The sequence below is a fragment of the Scyliorhinus torazame genome, chromosome 28 (assembly GCF_047496885.1).
Source record: "Scyliorhinus torazame isolate Kashiwa2021f chromosome 28, sScyTor2.1, whole genome shotgun sequence".
Classification (NCBI taxonomy): Eukaryota; Metazoa; Chordata; class Chondrichthyes; order Carcharhiniformes; family Scyliorhinidae; genus Scyliorhinus; species Scyliorhinus torazame.
The window spans coordinates 27,909,326-27,932,729 of NC_092734.1; the positions used below are offsets into that span (position 1 = coordinate 27,909,326).

General features: G+C 51.3%; 1 protein-coding gene across 4 annotated transcripts in view; it reads left to right on the top strand.

The window, feature by feature from the left end:
• The window catches only part of ptpn20 (protein tyrosine phosphatase non-receptor type 20), a 402,784-nt gene that overhangs the window by 172,565 nt on the left and 206,815 nt on the right, over window positions 1-23,404 (top strand). For all 4 annotated transcript variants that reach the window (XM_072491743.1, XM_072491746.1, XM_072491744.1 and 1 more), the window contains 7 exons: window positions 4,604-4,760; window positions 7,838-7,912; window positions 9,394-9,568; window positions 13,724-13,874; window positions 16,049-16,187; window positions 19,919-20,071; window positions 23,074-23,259. In XM_072491743.1, the coding sequence (XP_072347844.1) occupies window positions 4,604-4,760; window positions 7,838-7,912; window positions 9,394-9,568; window positions 13,724-13,874; window positions 16,049-16,187; window positions 19,919-20,071; window positions 23,074-23,259 (1,036 nt within the window). The remainder of the gene's footprint in view (window positions 1-4,603; window positions 4,761-7,837; window positions 7,913-9,393; window positions 9,569-13,723; window positions 13,875-16,048; window positions 16,188-19,918; window positions 20,072-23,073; window positions 23,260-23,404) is intronic.

The following is a 23,404-nucleotide window of genomic DNA, read 5'->3' on the forward strand; positions in this document are numbered from 1 at the left end:
CCCGTTGGTGCCGAAATCGAGGACGGCGCCGTTTTTGTGATGCCCCGCCCCCCCTCAAAAACAGCGTACTCTAGGAGTACGCCGCAGGCCGTTAGGACGGCCTCAGGACGTCACCTGAGGTCCTATCCCGATGGGCCGAGCTCCCGACGGCGTGGGACGCGTGCGCTATTTCGATTCAAGATCCCGGCAAGGCGGCTGCGGACTGAGTCCAGCGCAGCCACAGTCGGGTGGGAGCCGTTCCGCGGGCAGGGGGGGACTGGTGGGGGGGGGGGGGGGGGGGGGGGGGGGTGGTCTGGGGGTGGCGAGGCTGGTTACAGGCCAGGTCCGCATGCAGCCGGTGCCATGCGCGGCCACAGACCCGGCAATTCTCTGGCCGTATCCGCAGATAGAGCCAGGGGCTTTACGCTGCGTGCCTGCTGGACTCCACCCGACAGAGAAGCGGTGAAGCTTTTGCGCATTTTCTCGGGCGCAAAACGGCACCGTTCCCACCCCGGAGTCAGGACATAGCCTTCCAAATGGAGAATCCAGCCCCCTGTGTCCAAAGTCTGAACAGAGCAGCGGGCAATGGAAAATTGCAGAGGCCCGGGTTGCTAAGAAGCTTAAAGATTTCCAAATGCCAGGTGGGCTTCTGATTTCGGCCCCCCACCCCATCCAAATGATCAGAGACTGACATGAATGATGCCAGGTTATTGCTGGCACTGGGGTGGTATCGCCGGTGGTGGAGGTGGGGGGTTGGGGTTAGCAGTGCGTCCAATTGGCAATCGTTTAGGGGCATTAATATTGGCTGCCGCAGGGGTACTAGAATGAATGAAATGAACGAATGAAAATCGCTTATTGTCACAAGTAGGCTTCAAATGAAGTTACTGTGAAAAGCCCCTAGTCGCCACATTCCGGCGCCTGTTCGGGGAGGCTAGTACGGGAATTGAACCGTGCTGCTGGCCTGCCTCGGTCTGCTTTCAAAGCCACCGATTTAGCCCTGTGCTACACAGCCCCAGATGAACGGCCTCTCTCTCTCTGTTATAAATTTATGATACCAATCGATGGTTCCTATTAGCATCACACCACCTGTCCTATTTCAGCCCAGCTTCATATTCACTGTGACCAACACCTCAGGAGATCTGCCGGTCACAATAAATGCCAGGCAGTAAAGTTAAGGCAGTAATTCAATCACACAACCTGGGTGACATTTCCACACTACTCAAGCTTCACCCTGATTATTTATTACACAGTCAAAACTGTTCAATTAAATTAATGCTTATTAGCCATTGTCAACCCCCTGCTGATTTATATTACCGCAGACAACACGCGGGGTAATTAAACAGTTGTATGTGAAGGTGCGGTTAATGTCCTTGGATTGATCAGTAACTATAATTAGAAGTCTCACAGATACTTTTCATCCTTGAAGTTGAAGGGTATTCCTTCTGTGTGGAATCTAATCGGAACTCTGCCAGTAGAATCAATGCTGGAACTTCATGGGTTAAATTGTGGTGAGGGTTGAGTACATAAGCCATTAGAACCAAGGTTACGAGATTACCTTGAGCTGCACATTCATGCCAACCCTCTCCCCCCCCCCCCCCCCCCCCCCGCCCATAATAATTCACAATATGTGAACCACTATGATAGGCCGGGAGCTGCTACTGATCCAGCTGCACCACCCATTTCAGAAGACTGTTGAAAAATAAATGCATGTATTTGGGCGGTTCAGTGGTTAGCGCTGCTGCCTCACAGCGCCAGGCACCCGAGATCAATTCTAGCCTTGGATCACTGTCTGTGTGGTGTTTACGCCTTCTCCCCGTGTTTGCGTGGGTTTCCTCCGATCCTCCCACCGTCCAAAGATGTATGGGTTAGGTGGATTGGCCACGCTAAATTGCCCCTTCGTGCCCAGGTTAGGTTATGTGGTTGCAGGGATAGGGCAGGGTGGGCGGGCGGACGTGGGTGGAGGGTTCGTTTAAAGGGTCAGTGCAGACTTGATGGGCTGAATGGCCTCCTTCTGCACTGTTGGGATTCTACGATATTTAGTGACGCCAGTGACATCGCTGCACTTGTCATTTTGGTATATTGATTATTTCCCATTAATTGTGGATGCCACTCGAAGGCCAGACCATTTCCTTTCCCCAGGACACTATTGAACCAGATGGGTTTTTCCAACAATGGTTTAATGTTCATCATTTAGACTGTTTAATTCCACACTTCATTGGGTTCAACTTTGACTAATTTTGAACCCGTGTGCCCAGAGCATTACCCCTGGTCTCTGGATCCAGTGACAATACCACAACAGCACCACCTACCCCACATTCTTTGCCTGGGGGACGGTGAGGAGAATGAGAGGTCTTCGCCTCCTCAAATTAGCTCGATTTTAGACAAGTAAAGGAACATTGTCGTTAGGTGAATTGGACATTCTGAATTCTCTCTCAGTGTACCCGAACAGGCGCCGGAGTGTGGCGACTCGGGGGATTTTCACAGTAACTTCACTGCAGTGTTAATGTAAGCCTACTTGTGACAATAATTATTATTATCTTAAGGAACTGAAGCTGGGCTATGCTAATGATATGAATTGCTGAAACCCAGAATAATACCTGGAGCCGCAGACGCCCAGTGTAATTCATTATAGCTGTGGTGCAATGCCCGGATTAAATGTGATTTAACTAATTGTGCTACAAGGCAAAAAAGCTGCAAAAACCCCCCACACTTTTTTAAAAAATCATTATGCTGAGCTGAAGAGATCCTTCGTGTACAAGTTTTAAAAAAATAAGATTTTTGCTCCATCCGTGAAGACGCTGTCAATATAATGATTGAAATCTCGGAGAACAACTCCAGGTCTGTGCTTGTTAAAGAAACGGGAAAATTGAGTGCCGGGGGTGATTTCAGCCAGGGCCATTGCTCCTGAGCCCTGCCCGAAGGTGTCGCAAAATCTTTCCTGCGATAACTGACCCATAAGCAAAAAAAGAAAAATGACATGACGGGACGAGTTTCGAAATGATAATAAAGTCGCAACAGTCCCAGATGATCATGGTCTGCTTCCCCTGTGAGGGGGGAGAGCTGACTGGTGGTGCTTTAACCCGAGGGTCACCACACCTTCGGGGAGGGGCAAGGTTGAGAAGTTGGGGGCCTTCATGAATAACATCTCTGTTGGCCTTGCTCCACATCACCAACCAGCTGTCCAGCCAACTGAGCTAAACTGGGACGGGAGGTTGACCGTTTGTCCCATCCTGCTGTGCTGGCTCTCTGGACGATTCATCCAATTAGCCCCACTGCCCAACTTTTTCTCCACGTCCCAGGAAATGTTATTTCTTTTCAAGCGCTTCATCATTTTTGGACAGTCACTATTGTCATGTGAGAGTACCTTTAAGAAATGGGTGTTTAAGAAATGTACCTTTAAGAGATGGGTGTTTATTAGTGATGTCAGAGTGTGGGTGGAGCTGGGCTGTCTGTCAGCTTTTTACTTTTGTTTTAGGCTGTGTGCTGTAGGGTGTGTTTTAGTTTTGTTTTCAGTGTTGGAGCTGAAGCCAGACAGAGCAGGTGTACCGATGTTCTCTCTGCCATGGAAAGACTATCTCTTGATCATTTGGTAAATTCAGAATTATAAATGTTCTCAGTAGTGAACGTAAACCTGATGTGCTTCTGTTAAAAGGTGTTTCTTCTGGTCTTCTGGATGTTGTTTGGGAAGTTATTAAGGATTACTTTGTGTTGCATTCTTTGGGGGGTGTATTTGAATTGATGGTTGCTGAAATGTTCACTGGATGTTTTAAAAAGGTGAACTTGAGTTCATAGAATAAACATTGTTTTGCTTTAAAAAATACGTTTCCATTTCTGCTGTACCACACCTGTAGAGTGGGCCGTGTGCTCCCCATACCACAATCTATTAAAAGTTGTGGGTCAGGTGAACTCCATGATACACTTTGGGGTTCTCTAAACCCTGGCCCATAACAGTATTGAATCTACTTCCAGCCGACTTCGGGGCAGTGCATCATAATTTGCAGAGTGAAAAGGATTCTCCTCATCTCTCCTCCGTTTCTTTTGCCGAGGATCTTAGGCCTGTGCGAAGAGTCATATGGGGCTCAAAACGTGAACTCCGTTTCTCTCTCCACAGATGCTGCCAGACCTGCTGAGTTTGTTCCCCCAGCATTTTAGCCCTTAAACCTGTGCCCTCTGATGTCATGCCAGCAAAAACCATTTCAATAACATGAGCCAGTACATACCAAACAGTTGGTATCAACACATTAGCCGGATTCTATCATCTCTTTCTTGTGAAGTCTGTGTTAAAGGGTCCCAGGTTCGATTCCCGGCTTGGGTCACTGTGTGGAGTCTGCACGTTCTCCCCCGTGTCTGCGTGGGTTTCCTCCGGGAGCTCCGGTTTCCTCCCACAAGTCCCCAAAGATGAGCTTGTTAGGTGAATTGGACATTCTGAATTCTCCCTCCGTGTACCCGAACAGGCGCCGGAATGTGGCGACGAGGGGCTTTTCACAGTAACTTCAATGCATTGTTAATGTAAGCCGACTTGTGACAATACATTTTTTTTTAAAAGACGCTGTGTGAACTCAAGTTGTTTGTTCAATGAGGTGGGAATAATTGTTTTCTTTTCCCTTCGTGTTTCCTCAAAAAGATCCATAAGTACATTAAGCATCAACTCCAGTGGAATCGAACAGGAGAGTGAACGTGGCTATTTGTTGAGTGGGGGCTCGTACCTAGAAGCTGATAAGGCAAACATTTCTTCCCAGAGAGCTGTCTCTGTCGCCTGCTCACTGCCCCAGAAGGGAAAGGTAAGATCCCATCGAACTTTCCCCTTGGCCTCTTGTAATGTGGGGGGATAACGGGCGATTGTTATAGTAGAGCATGACGTCCATTGTTACACAAACAAAAACACAACATGCTGGACAATCTCAGCAGGACAGACAGCATCTGCGGGGAGAGAACACAGCGAACGTTTCGATTCTGGGTGACTTGTTGTCCAAGCTTTGACAAGGAGCCACCGAGACTCGAAACGTTAGCTCTGCTCTCTCTCCACAGACGCCGTCAGACCTGCTGCGATTGTCCAGCATTTCCCGTTTCTGTTTCAGTTTCCAGCGTCCGCAGTAATTTGCTGTAATTCCACTCTTATCTTCTTCGCAAGATGCTTTGCGCTAGGTTCTCAGGATCTAAAAAATCACGGCCTCTTCACGGAGCCTTTAGAGAGGGGGCAGTTGTTCGTCTGCAGCACTGCAGAACGTGCCAGATAGGCCGTAAAGTCACATTCCCGCAGGTGCTCCAGGGAGCAGCACCCTGAGAGATTTCCATCTCAGAACCACAGAACCGTTCCAGCGCAGAAGGAGGCCATTCGGCCCATCGCGTCTGCACCGGCTCTCCAAACGAACATCGTGACTTCCTGCCATTCCCCTGCCTTTTCCCCGCACTCCTGCGCATTGTTTCTATTCAAATAACCATCCAACGCCCCTCTTGATCGCCTCGATTGAACCTGCCTCCCCCACACTTCCAGGCAGCACATTCCAGACCCAAACTGGTTGGGTGAAAACGTTTTTCGTCACATCACATTTGCTCCTTTTGCAAACCACTTTACATCGGTGCCCTCTGGTTCACAGTCCTTTTTCTCCCTATCTACCCTGTTCAGCCCCCTTCATGATTTTGAAGACCTGACCTACATTTAATTCTGCGTCAGCTGCGTCCCGTGCCTCTGAGTCACAAGTCCCAGGCCAGGAACTGAGCACAAAAGAGAAAATCGACGTTGACGGTCACCGGCATTGTGCTGAGGGAGTGCTGCACTGCCGGAGGCACTGTCTCTCCGAGCAGATGTTGAGTTGCAGCCCTCTCGGCCCTCTCAGGTGGACAGAGAAGGTCACGCACTATTTTGAAGAAGAGCAGGGGATTATTCCTCGGAGTCCTGTCTGATACTTAATCCCTTAATCTGCATCACAAAAACAGATTGATCATCGTCACAGTGCTGTGACACAGTGCTTCTTGCATTACAACAATGATTACACTTCAAAAGTACTTCATTGTTGTAACACAATTTGTGACGCCAGCAGTGGTGAGAAGTGCGATGTATCTGAGGTAGTGCAGAATGGGATACACATCAAAAGGTCTCTCAGTGGTGTAGGGATATCGGGGACAATTCGACAAATTCACAAACATGAAATGTGTGCGACTCCAATGGCGAGCTTAGAAGAGGCCCAGATTTCAGTTTCAGAAAGTGGCCAGTTAAGGGCCTCTTCCCTCCACCATGAAGAGACCGCCTGGTGAACCCTGGCAGCCACCTTGTCGGCTCGGGGCTGGAGGAGCCCTCCTAATTGTGTGCTTTTTGACCTACGGAGGTGCTCCGAGACGACAGTAGCTGCCCTGCCCTCACCTGCCATTACTCCCACCTCCTCCCCACTCTATGTTGGAGCCTGCTTGACTGCCTCTGTCGACTATCAATCCTTTGCAAAATCCAAATCCAAATAGCGTTGATCGCTGAGACTCGCAGTTGAGTGCAGTTCCAGCAGTGGCCACCGTGCCTGGTGGCGCTGCTGAGACTGAGGAGCCACCAGTCCTCTGATTGGGCAGCAGCTCTTGGAGGCTGGCCCTCATCCCTTAAAGGGATAGGAGTGCTGATGGGCACCTCATTAGCTGCTAGATTGTCAGATAATAAATCCAGTACTCGCTCAAATGGCTTTCCGGCCTGTTATCAGGGCTTCCTCTGCGCTGACCAAATCCAGGCCACCGTGTCAGTGCGTGCGTCACATTAAAAGACAAATGCATTCTTTGCGATATCTCAGTGTCTGAAACTCTAAAACAATGATCGGCTTGTCAGAATCTGGGGCGAAATTCTCCCCCAACGGCGGGATGTCCGCCGACTGGCGCCAAAGCCGGCGCCAATCAGACGGGCATCGCGCCGGCCCAAAGGTGCGGAAGGCTCCGCATCTTTGGCGGCCTAGCCCCAACATTGAGGGGCTAGGCCGACGCCGGAGGGATTTCCGCCCCGCCAGCTGGCGGAAATGGCGTTTGTTTCCCCGCCAGCTGGCGCGGAAATGCGGCGCATGCGCGGGAGCGTCAGCGGCTGCTGTCAGTTTCCCAGCGCATGCGCGGGAGCGTCAGCGGCCACTGTCAGTTTCCCGCGCATGCGCAGTGGGGAAAGTCTCTTCCGCCTCCGCCATGGTGGAGACCGTGGCGGAGGCGGAAGGGAAAGAGTGCCCCCACGGCACAGGCCCGCCCGCGGATCGGTGGGCCCCGATCGCGGGCCAGGCCACCGTGGGGGCACCCCCCGGGGTCAGATCGCCCCGCGCCCCCCCCCCAGGACCCCGGAGCCCGCCCGCGCCACCTGGTCCCACCGGTAAACACCAGGTTTGATTTACGTCGGCGGGACAGGCAATTCCTGGGCGGGACTTCGGCCCATCCGGGCCGGAGAATCCAGCGGGGGGTCCCGCCAACCGGCGCGGCCGGATTCCCGCCCCCGCCCAATCTCCGGGAGCGGAGACTTCGGCGGGGGCGGGGGCGGGATTCACGGCGGCCAACGGCCATTCTCCGACCCGGCGGGGGGGGGGGTCGGAGAATGACGCCCCTGATTTGTTGCTATGAGGGAAACGCTGTCTTCCGTGTTGCTGTAGCTCGACTTCGCATTGTTGAAGGACCTCAAATCCCAGGTCTCCAAGGCGCTGCCTGAAGGGATGGCGAAAGCAGGTTTGGTGGTGAATTTCAAAAGGGGATAGGTTGCCTATTCGATAAGAAAACGCTTGAAGGGCTCTGGGAAAAGAGTGGTGGGCCCGTCGGACTAACTCTTGAAAAGAGCCGACAGGGGGATGACGGGCCGAGTCGCCTCTTTCTGAGATATGTGATTCTATGATATGTTTCCTGTTCTCTTTGGCAGCGACATATGGGACCAGAGTTCATTAAAGTGGCCGGGGACCCTGCAATGCCTTTAGAGTTACCCGGCTCCATTGTGGTGAGCAATGCAGTTTGCTGTGTGACCTTTTTTATGTTTGTAAATTATTGGTGCACTGTGCTCATCAAGATAAACGGGGGAATGACAATGGGCAGGCAGCACTGTTGGTTGGAGTAATGCGCCGCATCCCTAGCCCATGTTCAATTACCCAGGAGACTCGCCTGTAAGCCACATTCAGAAGCTGTCAGCCTCGACAGATGCCCACGCACTGACAGCATGCTCTCTCCCTTGATTAAAAGGTAAATGGCCTCGTACATTGGAGATAACTGTTTAAGTGCACTTCAAGCGTTGCACACTGATAGGGTCACTCCGGTGTTCTTTCAGCAGAATCGCTTCTGGCATTACTTAGGACTTATCCCTGCGCTCAGGGGAAACACTTCAAGCTCTCTTGCGGCAATTGGGTTAAATTATTTTTAAGCTTGTTGCTCCCCAGGCAGCGAATCCAAGTCCCCGACCTATCAACAAGACCTTCTGCTGTGCAAGAGTCGCCCGTGACACTTTCCAGCCGACTCAAAACATTAACTCCGTCAGCTGAGTTTACCCAGCATTCACCCCTTTTTGTTTCGGATTCCAGCATCCGCCATATTTGGCTGATTTTATTGTCAAATAGGGGACTGGGGAAAAAATTTAGGAGGATTTCAAATTCTTGTAAAAAAAACAAATTAAAGCTCAGAATACAGTGCCTGACGTTCGATACGGTGCCGCAGTTCGACAACACTTGCTGCGCAATCCCGAGTGTGCAAAGGATCACACGAAGAACCCATTTAAGATTATAAGTTGGCCTAATAATCAGGCTCGCTTCTGCTTGTTAGAAGCTACAAATATTCATATGCAGGCACCCGTCCTCTGCAGGGAAAAGGAACATGTCCAGGCATTTGAATTAAACAAAAGCATGGTTACCTAGAACAATCTCCATGGCATAAGGGGCTGGTTTAGCACAGCGGGTTAAACAGCTGGCTTGTAATACAGAACAATGCCAGCAGTACGGGTTCAATTCCCGTACCGGCCTCCCCCAACAGGCGCCGGAATGTGGCGACTAGGGGCTTTTCACAGTAACTTCATTGAAGCCTACTTGTGGCAATAAGTGATTATTATTATTATGGCAGTGCCTCGACCAATCACAGCTGACTTGCCAGTTAATCAACCCCCTTTTCTCATCCAGTGTACACTGCTGCTCCCTTTGAAATTTGCTATTCTTGTGTCTGTCCAGATGTGTGCCAGAGAAAAAGCTTTCACACGTGTCTCTGTCAACAAAATTAAAAGAGTATTCATATTTTTGTTGCCCTGGTTAATAATGTTTACTTAGCAACCTGGGTAGAAGGCCAGGATCTCTATTTTCCATTTGGGACACCAGGGTACCTTTGCAATTAGATTGGAAAACATCTGCGGTGTTCCGACACGCACCCATTTCCGTCTTGATGTGACCACGGGTGATCACCAGCTGCTGGCCTTGCTCGGGTAACAGCTCCTGTTCTTTCCAGAGTAAGAAAGGAAAAGTGCACTTGTCACAACGCGAGCTCAGTGTTATCATACCAAACGGACAGTGTGTGGAGGTGAAATGCGACGTGAAGACCAAGGGCGGTGATGTATTTGACATGGTCGTGGCCTATACCAACCTCGTGGAGCACTTCTACTTTGGCCTTGCCTATCTGAAAGGTGAGTTGGCAGCAAATACCTACCCGCCATTAAAGTCTCCTCTGTCCCAGTTCTTAGCGGTTTCTGAAGCACTGCCAAGAATAGACAATACAGCTGCTTTATTGTTTGATTTTGAGGCAACTCAATGATCCAGTTTTTATGCTTTCCAAGGTTCGGAAATTCCTACTTGATTTCAACTGGAAAATTGCAAGTTGATTTTTGCAATCAACAGGCCGGGCATCAACCAGCCTGTACACCCTTAGGCCTATTCAGGTGCTGAGCTAGTCAATTAAGGGCCAGTTCTGTCCCCCCACCCTCCCACTCTTCCCCAATACCCCTCTCTTCCAGCCACCCCCCCCTAGGATCCCCTGCCCTTCCCTGACCAAGAAATTTGGACTCGCCATGGTCTAATTGCAACGTTGGGCCTATCCTCCGTGGAGTCCCCACTCTGCTCCAAATTCTTCATCCAGTAAATGGAGCTCTGCATCTCTCACCTGGACATCCGACCCGAGCCTCCTGAGAGATGTGGAGAGTACCTGTTCCTGGGGTCCTTCGGCTGGAGTGTAGGGTCATCCGAGGAAGCAAAGCCCTGCCCCCTATTTATGACACCAGTTGCAGTATTCCGAGAAGTATAAATGCCCCTGCCGCTTTGACAAGCTATGGGGAGAGAAGGGAAGTGCATAGGGCGAGGGTAGGATGGGTCGGGTGGGTCAGTGGAGGAGAGTGGGTGGTCGGAGGGGATTTGTTGAGGTGCGTTGATCTTTGGGTGGATAGCGGGGTTGGGAGGGCTGTCAGGGGTTGGGGGAGTAGTTAGTTGGTGAGGGGGAGTTTGGGAGGGTAGCCGCGGTGGAGGGGAGGAGGTGGGCGACATATATTTTTAAAAATTAATTTCCGAGATGTGGCCGTCGCTGGTTAGGCCAGCATTTATTGCCCATCCTCTGTTGCCCGTCAGAAGATGGTGGTGAGCTACTTTCTTGAACCGCTGCAGTCCTGGAGATGTAGGTAAACCCACTGTGCTGTTGGGGAGGGAGTTCCAGGATTTTGTCCCAGTGACAGTGAGGGAACGGCGATATATTTCCAAGTCAGGGTGGTGAGTGACTGGGAGGGGAACCTCCAGGTGGTGGGGTTCCCAGGTATCTGCTGCTCTTGTGCTTCTAGATGGTAGTGGTCGGTGGTTTGGAAGGTGCTGCCTAAGGAATCTTGGTGAGTTCCTGCAGTGCATCTTGTAGAGAGTATACACGGCTGCCACTGTTCATCGGTGATGGAGAGTTTGAATGTTTGTGGAAGGAGGAGCAATCAAGCGGGGCTGCTTGTCCTGGATGGTGTTGAGCTTCTTGAGTGTTGTTGGAGCTGCTCTCATCCAGGCAAGTGGAGAGTATTCCATTACACTCCTGACTTGTGCCTTGTAGGTGGTGGACAGGCTTTGGGGGGGGAGGGGTCAGGTAGTGAGTTACTCGCTGTAGGATTGTTAGCCTTTGACCTGCCCTGGTAGCCACAGTATTAATGTCGCTAGTCCAAATCAGTTTCTGATCAATGGTAACCCCCAGGATGGAGGATCGTCAAGTGGTTGGGGGAGTAGTCAGTGTACTTGTGGGGTACGGCGCTAGTCAGCTTGAGGTATATACTGGTGGTCAGGAGTTAGATGGTTGGGGCGGGTAGCTGCTGGAGATAATAGTTCAGGATGTGGGGTTGGTCAGGGTTTGGTGGTCGGCAGGGTCGGGAGGGTAGTCAGGTGGCTGGGAAGGGGTAATCGGGGGAATCCAATGGGAAGTCAGGTGACCGATTAAAGTTATCAAGGAGTTAGACGTGCTTTTAGTCCTATTTTTCTTGTTTTCTATTCTGTTAAGTGAGTCGGAACCATCCAAAGTTAACTCGAAGTTTTGGAACTTTTGGTGTGGGACAATCTCCCAATGGGAGTTGAAAATTCCTGAACAATTCCCATGTAGTCCTTGCGTGTGGACTGCCGAGGGGTATCCCAGCGCACCTTCTGCGGTACCTCCTGGGTACGCCCATCCGGAGAACGGAAGATGGTCTTCCTCTGTAGGACTGCTTGCTCGAATTTGCTCAATGACTGCGTGTCTATCACTCCCTGGGGGTGGAGAATTCCTAACCCACTGACAAAGGGGTTTCTCCTCACCTCGGTCCTAAGCGGTCGACCCCCTGAGATTTTGACTCTGTGTTTTCGATTTCCCCAGCCAGGAGAAACATTTTCTCGGCAATCACCCCGTCAAGCCCCCACCCCTTTGCAGGGATTGAGAGATGGAGGCTTGACTTCGAAGCTGGGCCGAGGGCAGTGCATCCCGGACACTCCGACCCACAGCCACCTGATCTATCTGGGCCTCAGCCCACTTTCCGACCGTTCCACTGGACTGCTGCCGATGTGCTGGCAGAGTGCTCTGTAATGGGTACAGAATTCCAACCCCCCTCCCTCCGCAGCCCCTGCCCCACACACCACCTCCTCTGATCTATGCCGATTAAGATGGGACCGATTTCGAAAGCCCCAAACATCTTTACCGAGACTTTGTCAGGCCGGGTTTTTGTAACACTTTGTAACAGCGGCTTTGAGCCGATCGAACAGTCTGGCACGGGTCCAATAAGAAAATTAAATTTCATGGCTGGCAGGGGACATCTGGGGGAAAGTGTGATAGCAAAGCTGCCGTACCATGTTCTCCAGATGGTGTGCTAGAAGTCTCCCCTCTATGATTTTCTGCTAATTAGGAGTGCAGGTCTTTTTGAGAGGGTGGGGGAGGCAAGGTCAGGCATGAGTTGTCGGAACGCAGGTGAAGATTATAAAATTCCAAAGTCATTTTGTAACGTGTATTTACACACATGAAGTTTACAGGAGTACATCATTAATCTGAATCAGGTAGCATCTCTTCCATCGTTTTGGATGACATGCTCACGTCCTGGAGTGGGACATGAAAACACAACCTTCTTATTCTGATGTGACCTTCCGCGCCTACCACCCCGTCGGGGGGGATGGGCCAGCCAATCAAAACACTGTAGACATTAACGGGACTGGAAGATCCCACTGGTGGCCAATGGCAAGTCACAGTTGGGGGGAGGGAGGGGTAGTCCTATCTTTGTGTGTTTGGCTCAGTATCACACCAACCTCTGCACCTACTCTCTGTGCCACTAGGGGTGCTCCATTCTGCTTTCCCTGTTAACGCATTTTGAGGGCCGGATTCTCCCAAAATGGGACGATGTCCCCACGCCGGCGTAAACCCGCCGGAGTTTTACTCTGAAGATTCCTGGGAATAGCTCATTCCCAGCCCTGCAGGGGGCTGGCAGGGACCCGAAGTGATTCACACAACATTAGCTGCGGATAAGGGCCCCCCCCGCACTTCCGGATTTGAGTCCGCGCAAGCGCATGGCGGCGGCCTCCAGCGACGGCGCGGAGTGCCATGGCGGACTCGGACCGCGGAGGCGGACACAGAAATTAGAGCCCCCCCCCCCCCCCACCCCCGACTAACCGTGCGCCCGAGGATCTGACCGTGTGGATCTCAACCCCGGCCACCTATAAGGACCCCCCCCCCCCACCAGGGCGGCTGCGGATTGGGTCTGCAGCCGCCACGCGAGCATCCCGACCGGCAATAGGTGGTTAGTTCCACTCTGTCGGGAACTCGGCCGGTCGGGAGCGGAGGATCGATGGGCGGGTCTCTGTCAATGGGCCCCAGCCGCGCGGCGTACTCCGCGATCACACCGATTCACGGGTCCCGGAGATTTGCCGGACAGGCGCCGGGCCCGATTTCGGCGTGAAATTGAATTCTCCGCCCCCGCGCCGAACGCGATTTCGGCACGGGACTGCGGAGAATCCAGCCCTTAAACTATTTACCTTTTGATCTCCTTACCTATCAAATTTTTCACAGCCTCCCTCAGTCTCTCCTCTTTCTGCCTCTCTTGCTTATCTAAGTGCACTTGATGTATCCATCTCTCCAATCATGCCACCTATCTCATCTCCTTATTTTTCTCTCTTTCTCCCACCTCTCTTGCTCTATCTATTGGTCTATCCATGAATCTCAAAACGCGGGTGAAAATTTAGCCCAAGAGGCGAGGCTGAATGAACAGTAAACTGGATTGTATTAAGTGGCTCTCTCAGCCAATGCATTAGTACTTGCATGGCCATCTATTTGATTCTAATCAGTGAGATGTTGCCCCCTTCCTGTTATTTTACAGATAAGGAATTTTTCTTTCTTGACCATTTTACTAAGCTGTACAAGGTGGCACCTAATGGATGGAAGGATCAGCCGAAAAAGAAACCAGCAATTGTCAACTTCACACTCTTCCTGCGGATAAAGTTCTTTGTTGAGAACTTTAGTTTAATTCAGTAAGTAACTGCTAAATCTTCATTCGTCAGTGGCAACGAAATGGCCGGTAATTGTTCACTCTTTGCAAACCCTGGGTAGTGTATCGAGCATATCTAGAAAACAGGATGTACTTTGTTCCATAACAAGGGTGTTCTTCACCTTCTTGAACCATGTGGCTTGGCAATTGCACCACCAATGTCAGGGGTGATCTTATAAAATTGTGCTGCTGGTGACTTCCCCTGTGCCCCTTATTAATCAGTAAGGGAAGCGAGGGTTATGGGGATAAGGCAGGAAAGTGGAGTTGAGGATTATCGCATCAGATCAGTCATGATCTCATTGAATGGCAGAGCAGGCTCGATGGGCCGAATGGCCTACTTTTGATCCTGTGTCTTATGGCAGTGATGGGCAACCTAGGCTCGTGATTTGGCCGCCTTTATCTCAGTGGGCCACAGGATTGATATCAGGCTCGTTCACTAACCGTGACCCCATGAATAAGATTAAATACAGTTAAATAACGCCGAATATTTCATAACGAGTTATAGAAACTGCTTAATTATTTATGTATTAATGGAACCGTCATCAACTTCAAATGGTAAAAGCAAAAGAAATACTGACACTTTGGAGGCAGCGGGAGCGCACAGCTCTCACAGTCAATGTTGTGAGCAATCAGCACTCACCTCACTTCACTCGCCCCTCGTTTTCCGTGTGAATCACTTCAGTCAAAAAAACCCCGACATGCACGGAATTCCGAGGAATGTGGCAACCCTGTGCATGGACAATGGTCAACAAAATGCCTTGTGGGTCGCACTTAGAACTCGGGGGCGTCGCATGTGGTCCCTGGGCCTGCAGGTTGGTCATCACTGACCATGTTCTGTCCATTTTAACATGGGAAAGAACATTGTGCCTGGGTCCCCCACTCCTCGTCCCATCCAGAAGATACAACTGTGTTAGACGTTCAGCCTGATCCTCGGGGGTAATCCCCAAACCTCCAGGGGATACCTGCAATGTTGTCACCCGCATTTGAACTCTACTTGAACAAATGTCTTTCCATAAAGGGTTTCCCTGGCAGTGTACACACCCCTTGGGGAGGGGGACTACTGATGACTTAATTAAACTAGAGAATTGAAACTTAAAACTTTCGAAGCCTCAGTGGGTGATGATTCTATTCAACCATCTCCCAACCAAAATTAGATTACACCCCTGACATCATTCGCTGGTGGTTTTGGCGGCTGGTTTAGCTCCTTTGGCTTGACAGCTGGTGTGTCGGAAGACCCGGGAATCCAGGAGGAGAAAGAGGCAGACGTTCTGGCCTTTGCTTCCCTGGTACTATTAGCTTGGAGGGACTCAAAGCCCCCGAAGTCGGAGACCTGGCTATCGGACATGGCTAGCTTTCTCTGTTTGGAGAAAGTCAAGTTCACCCTGAGAGGGTCGGTGTTAGGGTTCAGCCGGAGGTGGCAACCGTTCGTCGACTTCTTCATACTCCACAAGATACTAACACAAGGTGGCTCTGAGAATCTGGGGGCAATGGAGGAGAAATAAGAGAGTGGAGGGAGCATCGGTTTGGACCCCGATTTATAATAATCATCGGTTGTACCGGGTAGGCTGGATGGTGGGTTTCAGAGATGGCAGAGACAGGAATTAGGAGGATGGGGGATCTATTTATAGACGGGAGCATTCCCAGCTTGAAAGCCTTGGAGGATAAATTTGAATTGCCAGCAGGGAATGGGTTTAGGTATTTGCAGGTGCGAGACTTCCTGAGAAAGCAGGTCCGGCCTTTCCGCTGCTGCTGCCACGGGGGATACAGGATAGAGTAGTTTCCAGAGACCTGGGTTAGTGACGTGTCTGGGTTTCTCAGTCTCGAGAAAATCAAGTTCGCCTTAAGAGGGTCAATGGTCGGGTTCACCCGGAGGTGACAGCCGTTCGTCGACTTTCTCGGGGAAAATTAAGCAGAATTCCAAAGTGGGGGTGGGGGGGGAGAGAGGGCTGGATTATTGTTTAATTGTTGTGGGGTGTGAAGATTGTGATGGGGGTGGAAATGTTTATTGTACCATGTTTATGTCGTTATTATTATAAAAACTTGCAAATACCCTAATAAAAATATATTTAAAAAAAAAACATTCCGGCTCATCTGCGTGACGGGGCCCCCAGAGTGTGAACAATGTCAGGATTTTATTGCCGCATGTTTGCCTTTTAGGCACAGTCTCACCCGACATCAATATTATCTGCAACTGAGGAAAGATATCCTTGAAGAGCGATTGTATTGCAGCGATGAGACGGCCCTGCTTCTTGCCTCCCTGGCTCTCCAGGCAGAGTATGGAGATTATATTGCAGAGGTGAGTCTACCGGCCAGCAAGCTAACAATATTAAGCAATTTTAATTTGTGCTGTGAGCTCCTGAACTCAATTATACCTCTGCAAACGCAGAGAGTGGAGAGAAAAAAAACCCAAAACAAAACCTCAAGCCTCACAAGTGGCATTTTGGCAGGCCCATTTTTGATGCTCTTTGTCCCAACATTACGACAACCTACGGCTAAGTGAAGCTGTAAATACAGGCAGTGGCCTATTAAGTAGCAGATCTGCTTTAAGCCGTCGCACACGAAGGGGAGATATGTCGCAGGTGGTCCTCGGCCCTTTTTTACGAGTCCCGTTGCCAATTCGCCAACGTGAATATCCCCCACCAGCAATATCGTGGCTACAGCGTGTGCTATCCACAGGATGCCTTGTCGCAAGCTGTCAAGGCTACTTTGACAGCATATCCCAAACCAGCAACTTCAGTTACCTGCAAGAACAAGGTCAGGAAGTGTACGGGGTCACCGCCACATTCCTCTCTCAATCGTCCAGCACCCTGACTTCAACAAATATCTGCACTCCACCATCAGCGCTGGGTCAAAATCATGCCACCCTCTACCCAACCACATGAACTGCAGCAATTAAGAAGACTTACTGCCCACCTTCTCAAGGGCCATTAGGGATGGTCAACGAATTGCCAGCACCCCTCACATCCTGAGACATTGAACATACTGGGGTTGTATTCCTTTGGCTTCAGAAAGTTGAGGGGTGATATGGGCCGAAATTGCCTGATCGCCAGGGTTCTCTTTTCCCGCTGGTAGAGCACCCTCGCCCCCGGGTTTCCTAGCTTCAATGGGAAATCCCGTTGACAGGCAGCAGGAAGGGAGAATCCCATCACCAGCGGACTGCCCGCCGGGGGGATGGGAGAATCCCACCCATGATGAACATTTCGAAGATATTGAGAGACAGGTAAGGTCGACTGGGAGAAATGGTTCTCGCTGGTTGAGGCAAAGACTCAATACGGAGGTAGGACTTCCTTCCTAACAGCACTGTGGTGTACCTACACCACATGGACAACAATTATTCCAGAAGGCAGCTCATCAACACCTGCTCAAGGGCGATTGGGGATGGATGATCGATGATGGCCTACCAGTGATGCCCATATCTCATAAACAAATAAACAAAAGGGTCAGGTTGCAGATTAACCACAATCTCATTGAATGACCGAACAGGCTCATGGCGTGCAAAACTGCTTTCTTTTTACCCGTCACTCTCTTGACGATCAAGGCGACAGACCGAGAGTATTATTTCAGCCTTTCATTCCACAGAGTGACTCACATCCCCGCGTGACCCACAAGACAAATGACTTGTCAACTTTAGGAATCATTAATTTCACCTATGAATGACTCTTTTTTTGGTGCGGCCCGCCCCCGCCGGCAGCGGGATCCGTCGTCCCGGCAACTTCCCATTGTGGCCACACACCCCCCACCTCCCCCCATGCCAAAGAACAAAGAACAAAGAACAAAGAAATGTACAGCACAGGAACAGGCCCTTCGGCCCTCCAAGCCCGTGCCGACCATACTGCCCGACTAAACTACAATCTTCTACACTCCCTGGGTCCGTATCCTTCTATTCCCATCTTATTCATATATTTGTCAAGATGCCCCTTAAATGTCCCTATCGTCCCTGCTTCCACTACCTCCTCCGGTAGTGAGTTCCAGGCACCCACTACCCTCTGCGTAAAAAACTTGCCTCGTACATCTACTCTAAACTTTGCCCCTCTCACCTTAAACCTATGCCCCCTAGTAATTGACCCCTCTACCCTGGGGAAAAGCCTCTGACTATCCACTCTGTCTATGCCCCTCATAATTTTGTATACCTCTATCAGGTCGCCCCTCAACCTCCTTCGTTCCAGTGAGAACAAACCGAGTTTATTCAATCAGGGAAAATCCGTCGGGAAATCCGCGGGCGCGAGTGCACTGCCGGCGCAAGGAAGATCCCGCCGACAGCGAATCCAGCCCGTGTCATGCAAATGCATCGAGCATCATTAAAAGTCATCTTGGTGATCGGACTTAAGCTGGGCTGAGCTCAGTATCATTACTCTTTGGCACATAGAGAATTACAGCCAAAGCATTTACTGTATAATATTACCATTCTGTTTCCAGATGGTTTGGGGTAATCAATGCTCTCAGCTTCCATGAGGTTTCTTAAAGCTGTCGAGTCAGATGTTCTTCGGGTTTCCGCATGAATTGTACTCAGTATGGATTCGCTATTTTACATCACTGAAATTGGCCTTGCAAAATCCCTTGTTGGATGGAATGTTAAAATATAAGCGTTCTGAAAATGATACCTGCCCCAATATCCCCGATTATGTTGGGGTACAACTTTTGCCAAAGAGACCAGTCTATGATGACCTAAGTATGGCATCAAGGAGCCCCAGCAAAACTGGAGGCAATGGGAATCAGGGGGAAAGCTCTCCATTCGTAGGAGTCATACCCGGCACAAAGGAAGATGGTTGTGGTGGTTGGAGGTCAATCATCTCAGCTCCAGGACATCACTGCAGGAGTTCCTCAGGGTCATGTCCTTGGCCCATCCTTCCATTATAAGGTCAGAAGTGGGATGATTGCACAATGTTCAGCACCATTTGCGACTCCTCAGACATTATAAAGCAGTTCATATCCAAATGCAGAAAGACCTGGACAATATCAAGGCTCGGCTGACAAGCGGCAAACGCCATTTGAGTTACACAAATGCCAGGCAATGACCAGCTCCAACAAGAGCAAATATAACCATCGCCCTTGACATTCAATGGCATTATCGTCGCTGAATCCGCAACTATCAACATCCTGGTAGTTAACATTGACCAGAAACTGAACTGGACTAGCTATATAAACACTGTCTATAAGAGCGGGTCTGAGACTGGGAATCCTACTGAAACTCACCTCCTGACTCCCCAAAGTCTGTCCACCACAGGGTGCAAGTCAGGAGTGTGATGGAATACTCTCCCCTTGCCTGGGTGAGTGCAGCTCCATTAACACTCAAGAAACTCAACACCATCCAGGACAAAGCAGCCCGCTTGATTGGCACCCCATCCACCAACATTCACTCCCTCCAGCACCGATGCACAGTACCATCAGCAAGATGCACTGCAGGAACTCACCAAGGTTCCTTAGACAGCACCTTCCAAACCCACAGCTGCTACCATCGACAAGGACAAGGGCAGCAGATACGTGGGAACCCCACCACCGGGATGTTCCCCTTCAAGTCTCACCATCCCGACTTGGAAATATATCAGCTGTTCCTTCACTCTCGCTGGGTCGAAATCCTGAAGCCCCCTCCCTAACAGCATGGTGGATGTATCTACACCACACCACGGACTGCAGTGGCTCAGAAGGCCGCTCACCACCACCTTCTCAAGGGCAATCAGAGACGGGCAACAAATGCTGATCCAGCTAGCGACGCCCGCATCCCACAAAGGAATAAAAAAATGGAAATAACGGAAGGTGGGCGACGGACTTGTTTGGTCGCAAGTTTGGCTCAACATTGACTTTTAGAATGAATCGGTGACGCTTGGAGCCAGCGCCTATGAAAGCTGTGGGCTCGTAATCCCCTCTGGGGCTCCTCTCAATCTCACTTCGGAATTTTGGCAGGAATCCCGGAGAAATAACCCGGCAGGAATATGCGGTGCGCTGCGGGAATGATTGTGTTTGGGGGGGGGGTTCTCACTGCGCAAGCTGCATGGGTCTGTTAACGGTAAATGTGTTGTGTCTAAAAAGGTGCACGGCAAGAATTACTACCGCGTGGAGCATTACATCCCTCCCAGTGTGATGGAGAAAATGGCTTTGACTTGTATAAAGGAGGAGCTGCGCAGACTCCATTCCACTTACTTTGACTTGTCTGGAGAAGAGGCTGAGATGGAATATCTGAAGGTACAGCGCGCACACACCTCCTTTTGTTTCAGACTCCTTATTGAGAAATGATTTGTTCAGGTGGCAGTACTGGATGAATGCAAAATATCTTCCGATCGTATTCTTCTCTTTTGCTAAATTAAAAGAAGAGCTAACCCAATTAAGGTTATTAGGTTTAAATCGTGGACTGAGGAATCTGTTCGGTGTCTGTCTGCGATTATCACCTTCATTTGGTCCAGCCTTTGGACTTCCAACACATGAGGACGTAAGAACTAGGAGCAGGAGTGGGCCATTCAGCCCCTCGAGCCAAAGATGTGCAGGTTAGGTGGTTTGGCCAGGCTAAATTGCCCCTAGTGACCAAAAAGGTTAGGTGGGGTTACGGGGATAGGATGGAAGTGTGTCCTAAAGTGAGGTGCTCTTTCGAAGGGTCGGTGCAGACTCGATGGGCCGAATGGCCTCCTTCTGCACTGTAAATTCTATGATTCTATGAATACGATCATAGCTGATCTCCTCTCGGCCTCAACTCCACCTTCCTGCTCGTTCTCCATAATCCTCCCAATTACTAATTACAAATCTGTCTAACTCCTCCTTAAATTTACTCAATGTCCCGGCATCCACTGCACTCTGAGGGAGTGAATTCCTCGGATTCGCGACCCTTTGAGAGACGTAATTTCTCCTCATTTGTGTTTTAAGTCTGCTACCCCCTCATCCTGAAGCTCTAGGGCTGGGTTCTCCCAGAATGGGACGATGTCATCACGGCGGCGTAGAAACGCTGGAGTTTTACTCTGAAGATTTCTGTGAAAATGTTGAGCTAAGTAAGTAAGTACTCTGCAAGGGCCCAGCAGGGACCCGGAATAATTCGCGCTGCTTTAGCTGCGAATACGGGTCCCCGCAGTTCCGGTTTTGAGGCTACGCACACGCACGGCGGAGGAGGCGGCGGCCGTGGCGAGCGCCAGGGCGGACTCGGACCGTGGAGACAGACATAATAATTAGACCCCCCCCCCCCCCGATCGGCTGCGCGCCCGAGGATCTGACTGCACAGATCTGTCTCCCGGCCGCCTATAAGGCACCCCCCCCCCCCCCCCCCCCCCGGTGTCCGATCCCCCCGCCCCCCCCACCAGGGAGGCCATGCGAGCATTCCAACCGGCAATACCAGGTTAGTCCCAAGCTGTCTGGAACTCGACCGGTCGCGAGCAGAGGATCACTGTGCGGGCCTCTGTCAATGGGCCCCCAGTCGCGCGGAGTACTCCGCGATCACACCGATTCTCGAATCCGGGAGAATCGCCGGACCACCACCGGGCCCAATTTGGCGTGAAATTGGATTCTCCGCGGCCAAACGCGATTTCGGCACGGGCTGCGGAGAATCCTCTCATTCTGCTAAACTGCTAATATGGGCCTAAACCGCTCAACCCCACTTCGTAAGACAAATCTCTCGGGCGAGATTCTCCCACGCCCCGCCGGGTCGGAGAATCGCCGGGGGCTGGCGTGAATCCCACCCCCGCCGGTAGCCGAATTCTCCGGCACCGGATATTCGGCGGGGGCGAGAATCGCGCCGCGCCGGTTGGCGGGCCCCCCGCCCCCCGCGATTCTCCGGCCCGGGCGGGCTGAAGTCCCGCTGCTAAAATGCCTGTCCCGCCGGCGTAGATTAAACCACCTACCTTACCGGCGGGACAAGGCGGCGCAGGCGGGCTCCGGGGTCCTGGGGGCGGCGCGGGGCGATCAGGCCCCGGGGGGGTGCCCCCACGGTGGCCTGGCCCGCGATCGGGGCCCACCGATCCGCGGGCGGGCCTGTGCCGTGGGGGCACTCTTTCCCTTCCGCCTTCGCCACGGTCTCCACCATGGCGGAGGCGGAAGAGACTCCCTCCACTGCGCATGCGTGGGAATGCCATCAGCGGCCGCTAACGCTCCCGCGCATGCGCCGCCCAGAGAGGTCATTTCCGCGCCAGCTGGCGGGGCACCAAAGGCCTTTTCCGCCAGCTGGCGGGGCGGAAATTCGTCCGGCGTGGGCTGGGGCTTGGCCCCCCAAAGATGCGGAGCATTCCGCACCTTTGGGGCGGCGCGATGCCCGACTGATTTGCGCCGTTTTGGACGCCAGTCGGCGGACATCGCGCCGATACCGGAGAATTTCGCCCCTCATCTCTGGAATCAATCCAGCGAACCTGGTTCCCATGTGGCTCATTCTCAAAACAAATGCAGACAGCCTTCTGGCTGGCTTCAGCCTTCCCTAAATCCCACCAAAAATTAGGTTAACAGGTCAGTCACCTGAGCGGCTGTTTGAAAGGTTGTGGGTTCAAGTCCCACTCCAGGGCTTAAACGCAAACCCCAAGGCTGCCACTCTAGAGCAGAACTAAGGGGCAAGATGTTAAACTCAGGCCGCACCAACCCACTGAGGTGCACGTTAAAAGATCTAATGGCATTATATTGAAGAGGAACTGAGAGCTGTTCAGGGCAATACTTATTCCTCAGTCAAACAGTGGAAAAATAAACTATCTGGTCATTATCACATTGCTGTCTGAATCATAGAATCCCTACAGTGCAGAAGGAGGCCATTCGGCCCATTGAGTCTACACCGGCCCTTGCTCCGATAGAGCACCCTACCGAGGCTCAAACCCCCACTCTTAGCCCCATACCCCCAACTAACCTTTGGGCAATTTAGCATGGCCAATTCACCTAACCTGCACATCTTTGGACTGTGGGAGGAAACCGGAGCACCCGGAGGAAACCCACGCAGACACAGGGCGAACTCCACACAGACAGTCGCCCGAGGTCAGAATCGAACCTGGGACCCTGGGGCACTGTGAGGCAACAGTGCTAACCACTGTGCCACCCCAATGTTCCCTGTGGGAACTTGTGGCGTGCAAATTGGTATTTGCCACCTGACAACAGCGACTACGCGTGAAAAAGCACGTCATTGGTTGTAGGCATTTTGGAATGGATATTAGTGAAAGGTGCTATGCAAATGCAAATTACTTTTCTTCCGTGCGAAGTGTCATTTTCCCTGGTGTTTTCGTAACATATTGCAGGTAACACAGCAGCTTCCAGAGTACGGCGTCCTCTTCCATCGGGCAGCACGTGATAAGAAAGCTGGGGGCGGGGACATTGTGCTCGGAATCTGTGCCAAGGGGATCATTGTTTACGAGGTGAAGAACAACTCCAGAATCGCCAGTCTGCGCTTCCAGTGGCGGGAAACAGAAAGGATCACACATAATGTAAGTAGCACCTCATGCAATGTGAGCTGGTGACCCGGCCTGTAACACTCACATCCCACGCATGAGTTTAAAAAATAATCCTCATCACGTGCTCCTAACTTAAAACAGGATATTATTATGAAATGAAAATCGCTTATTGTCACGA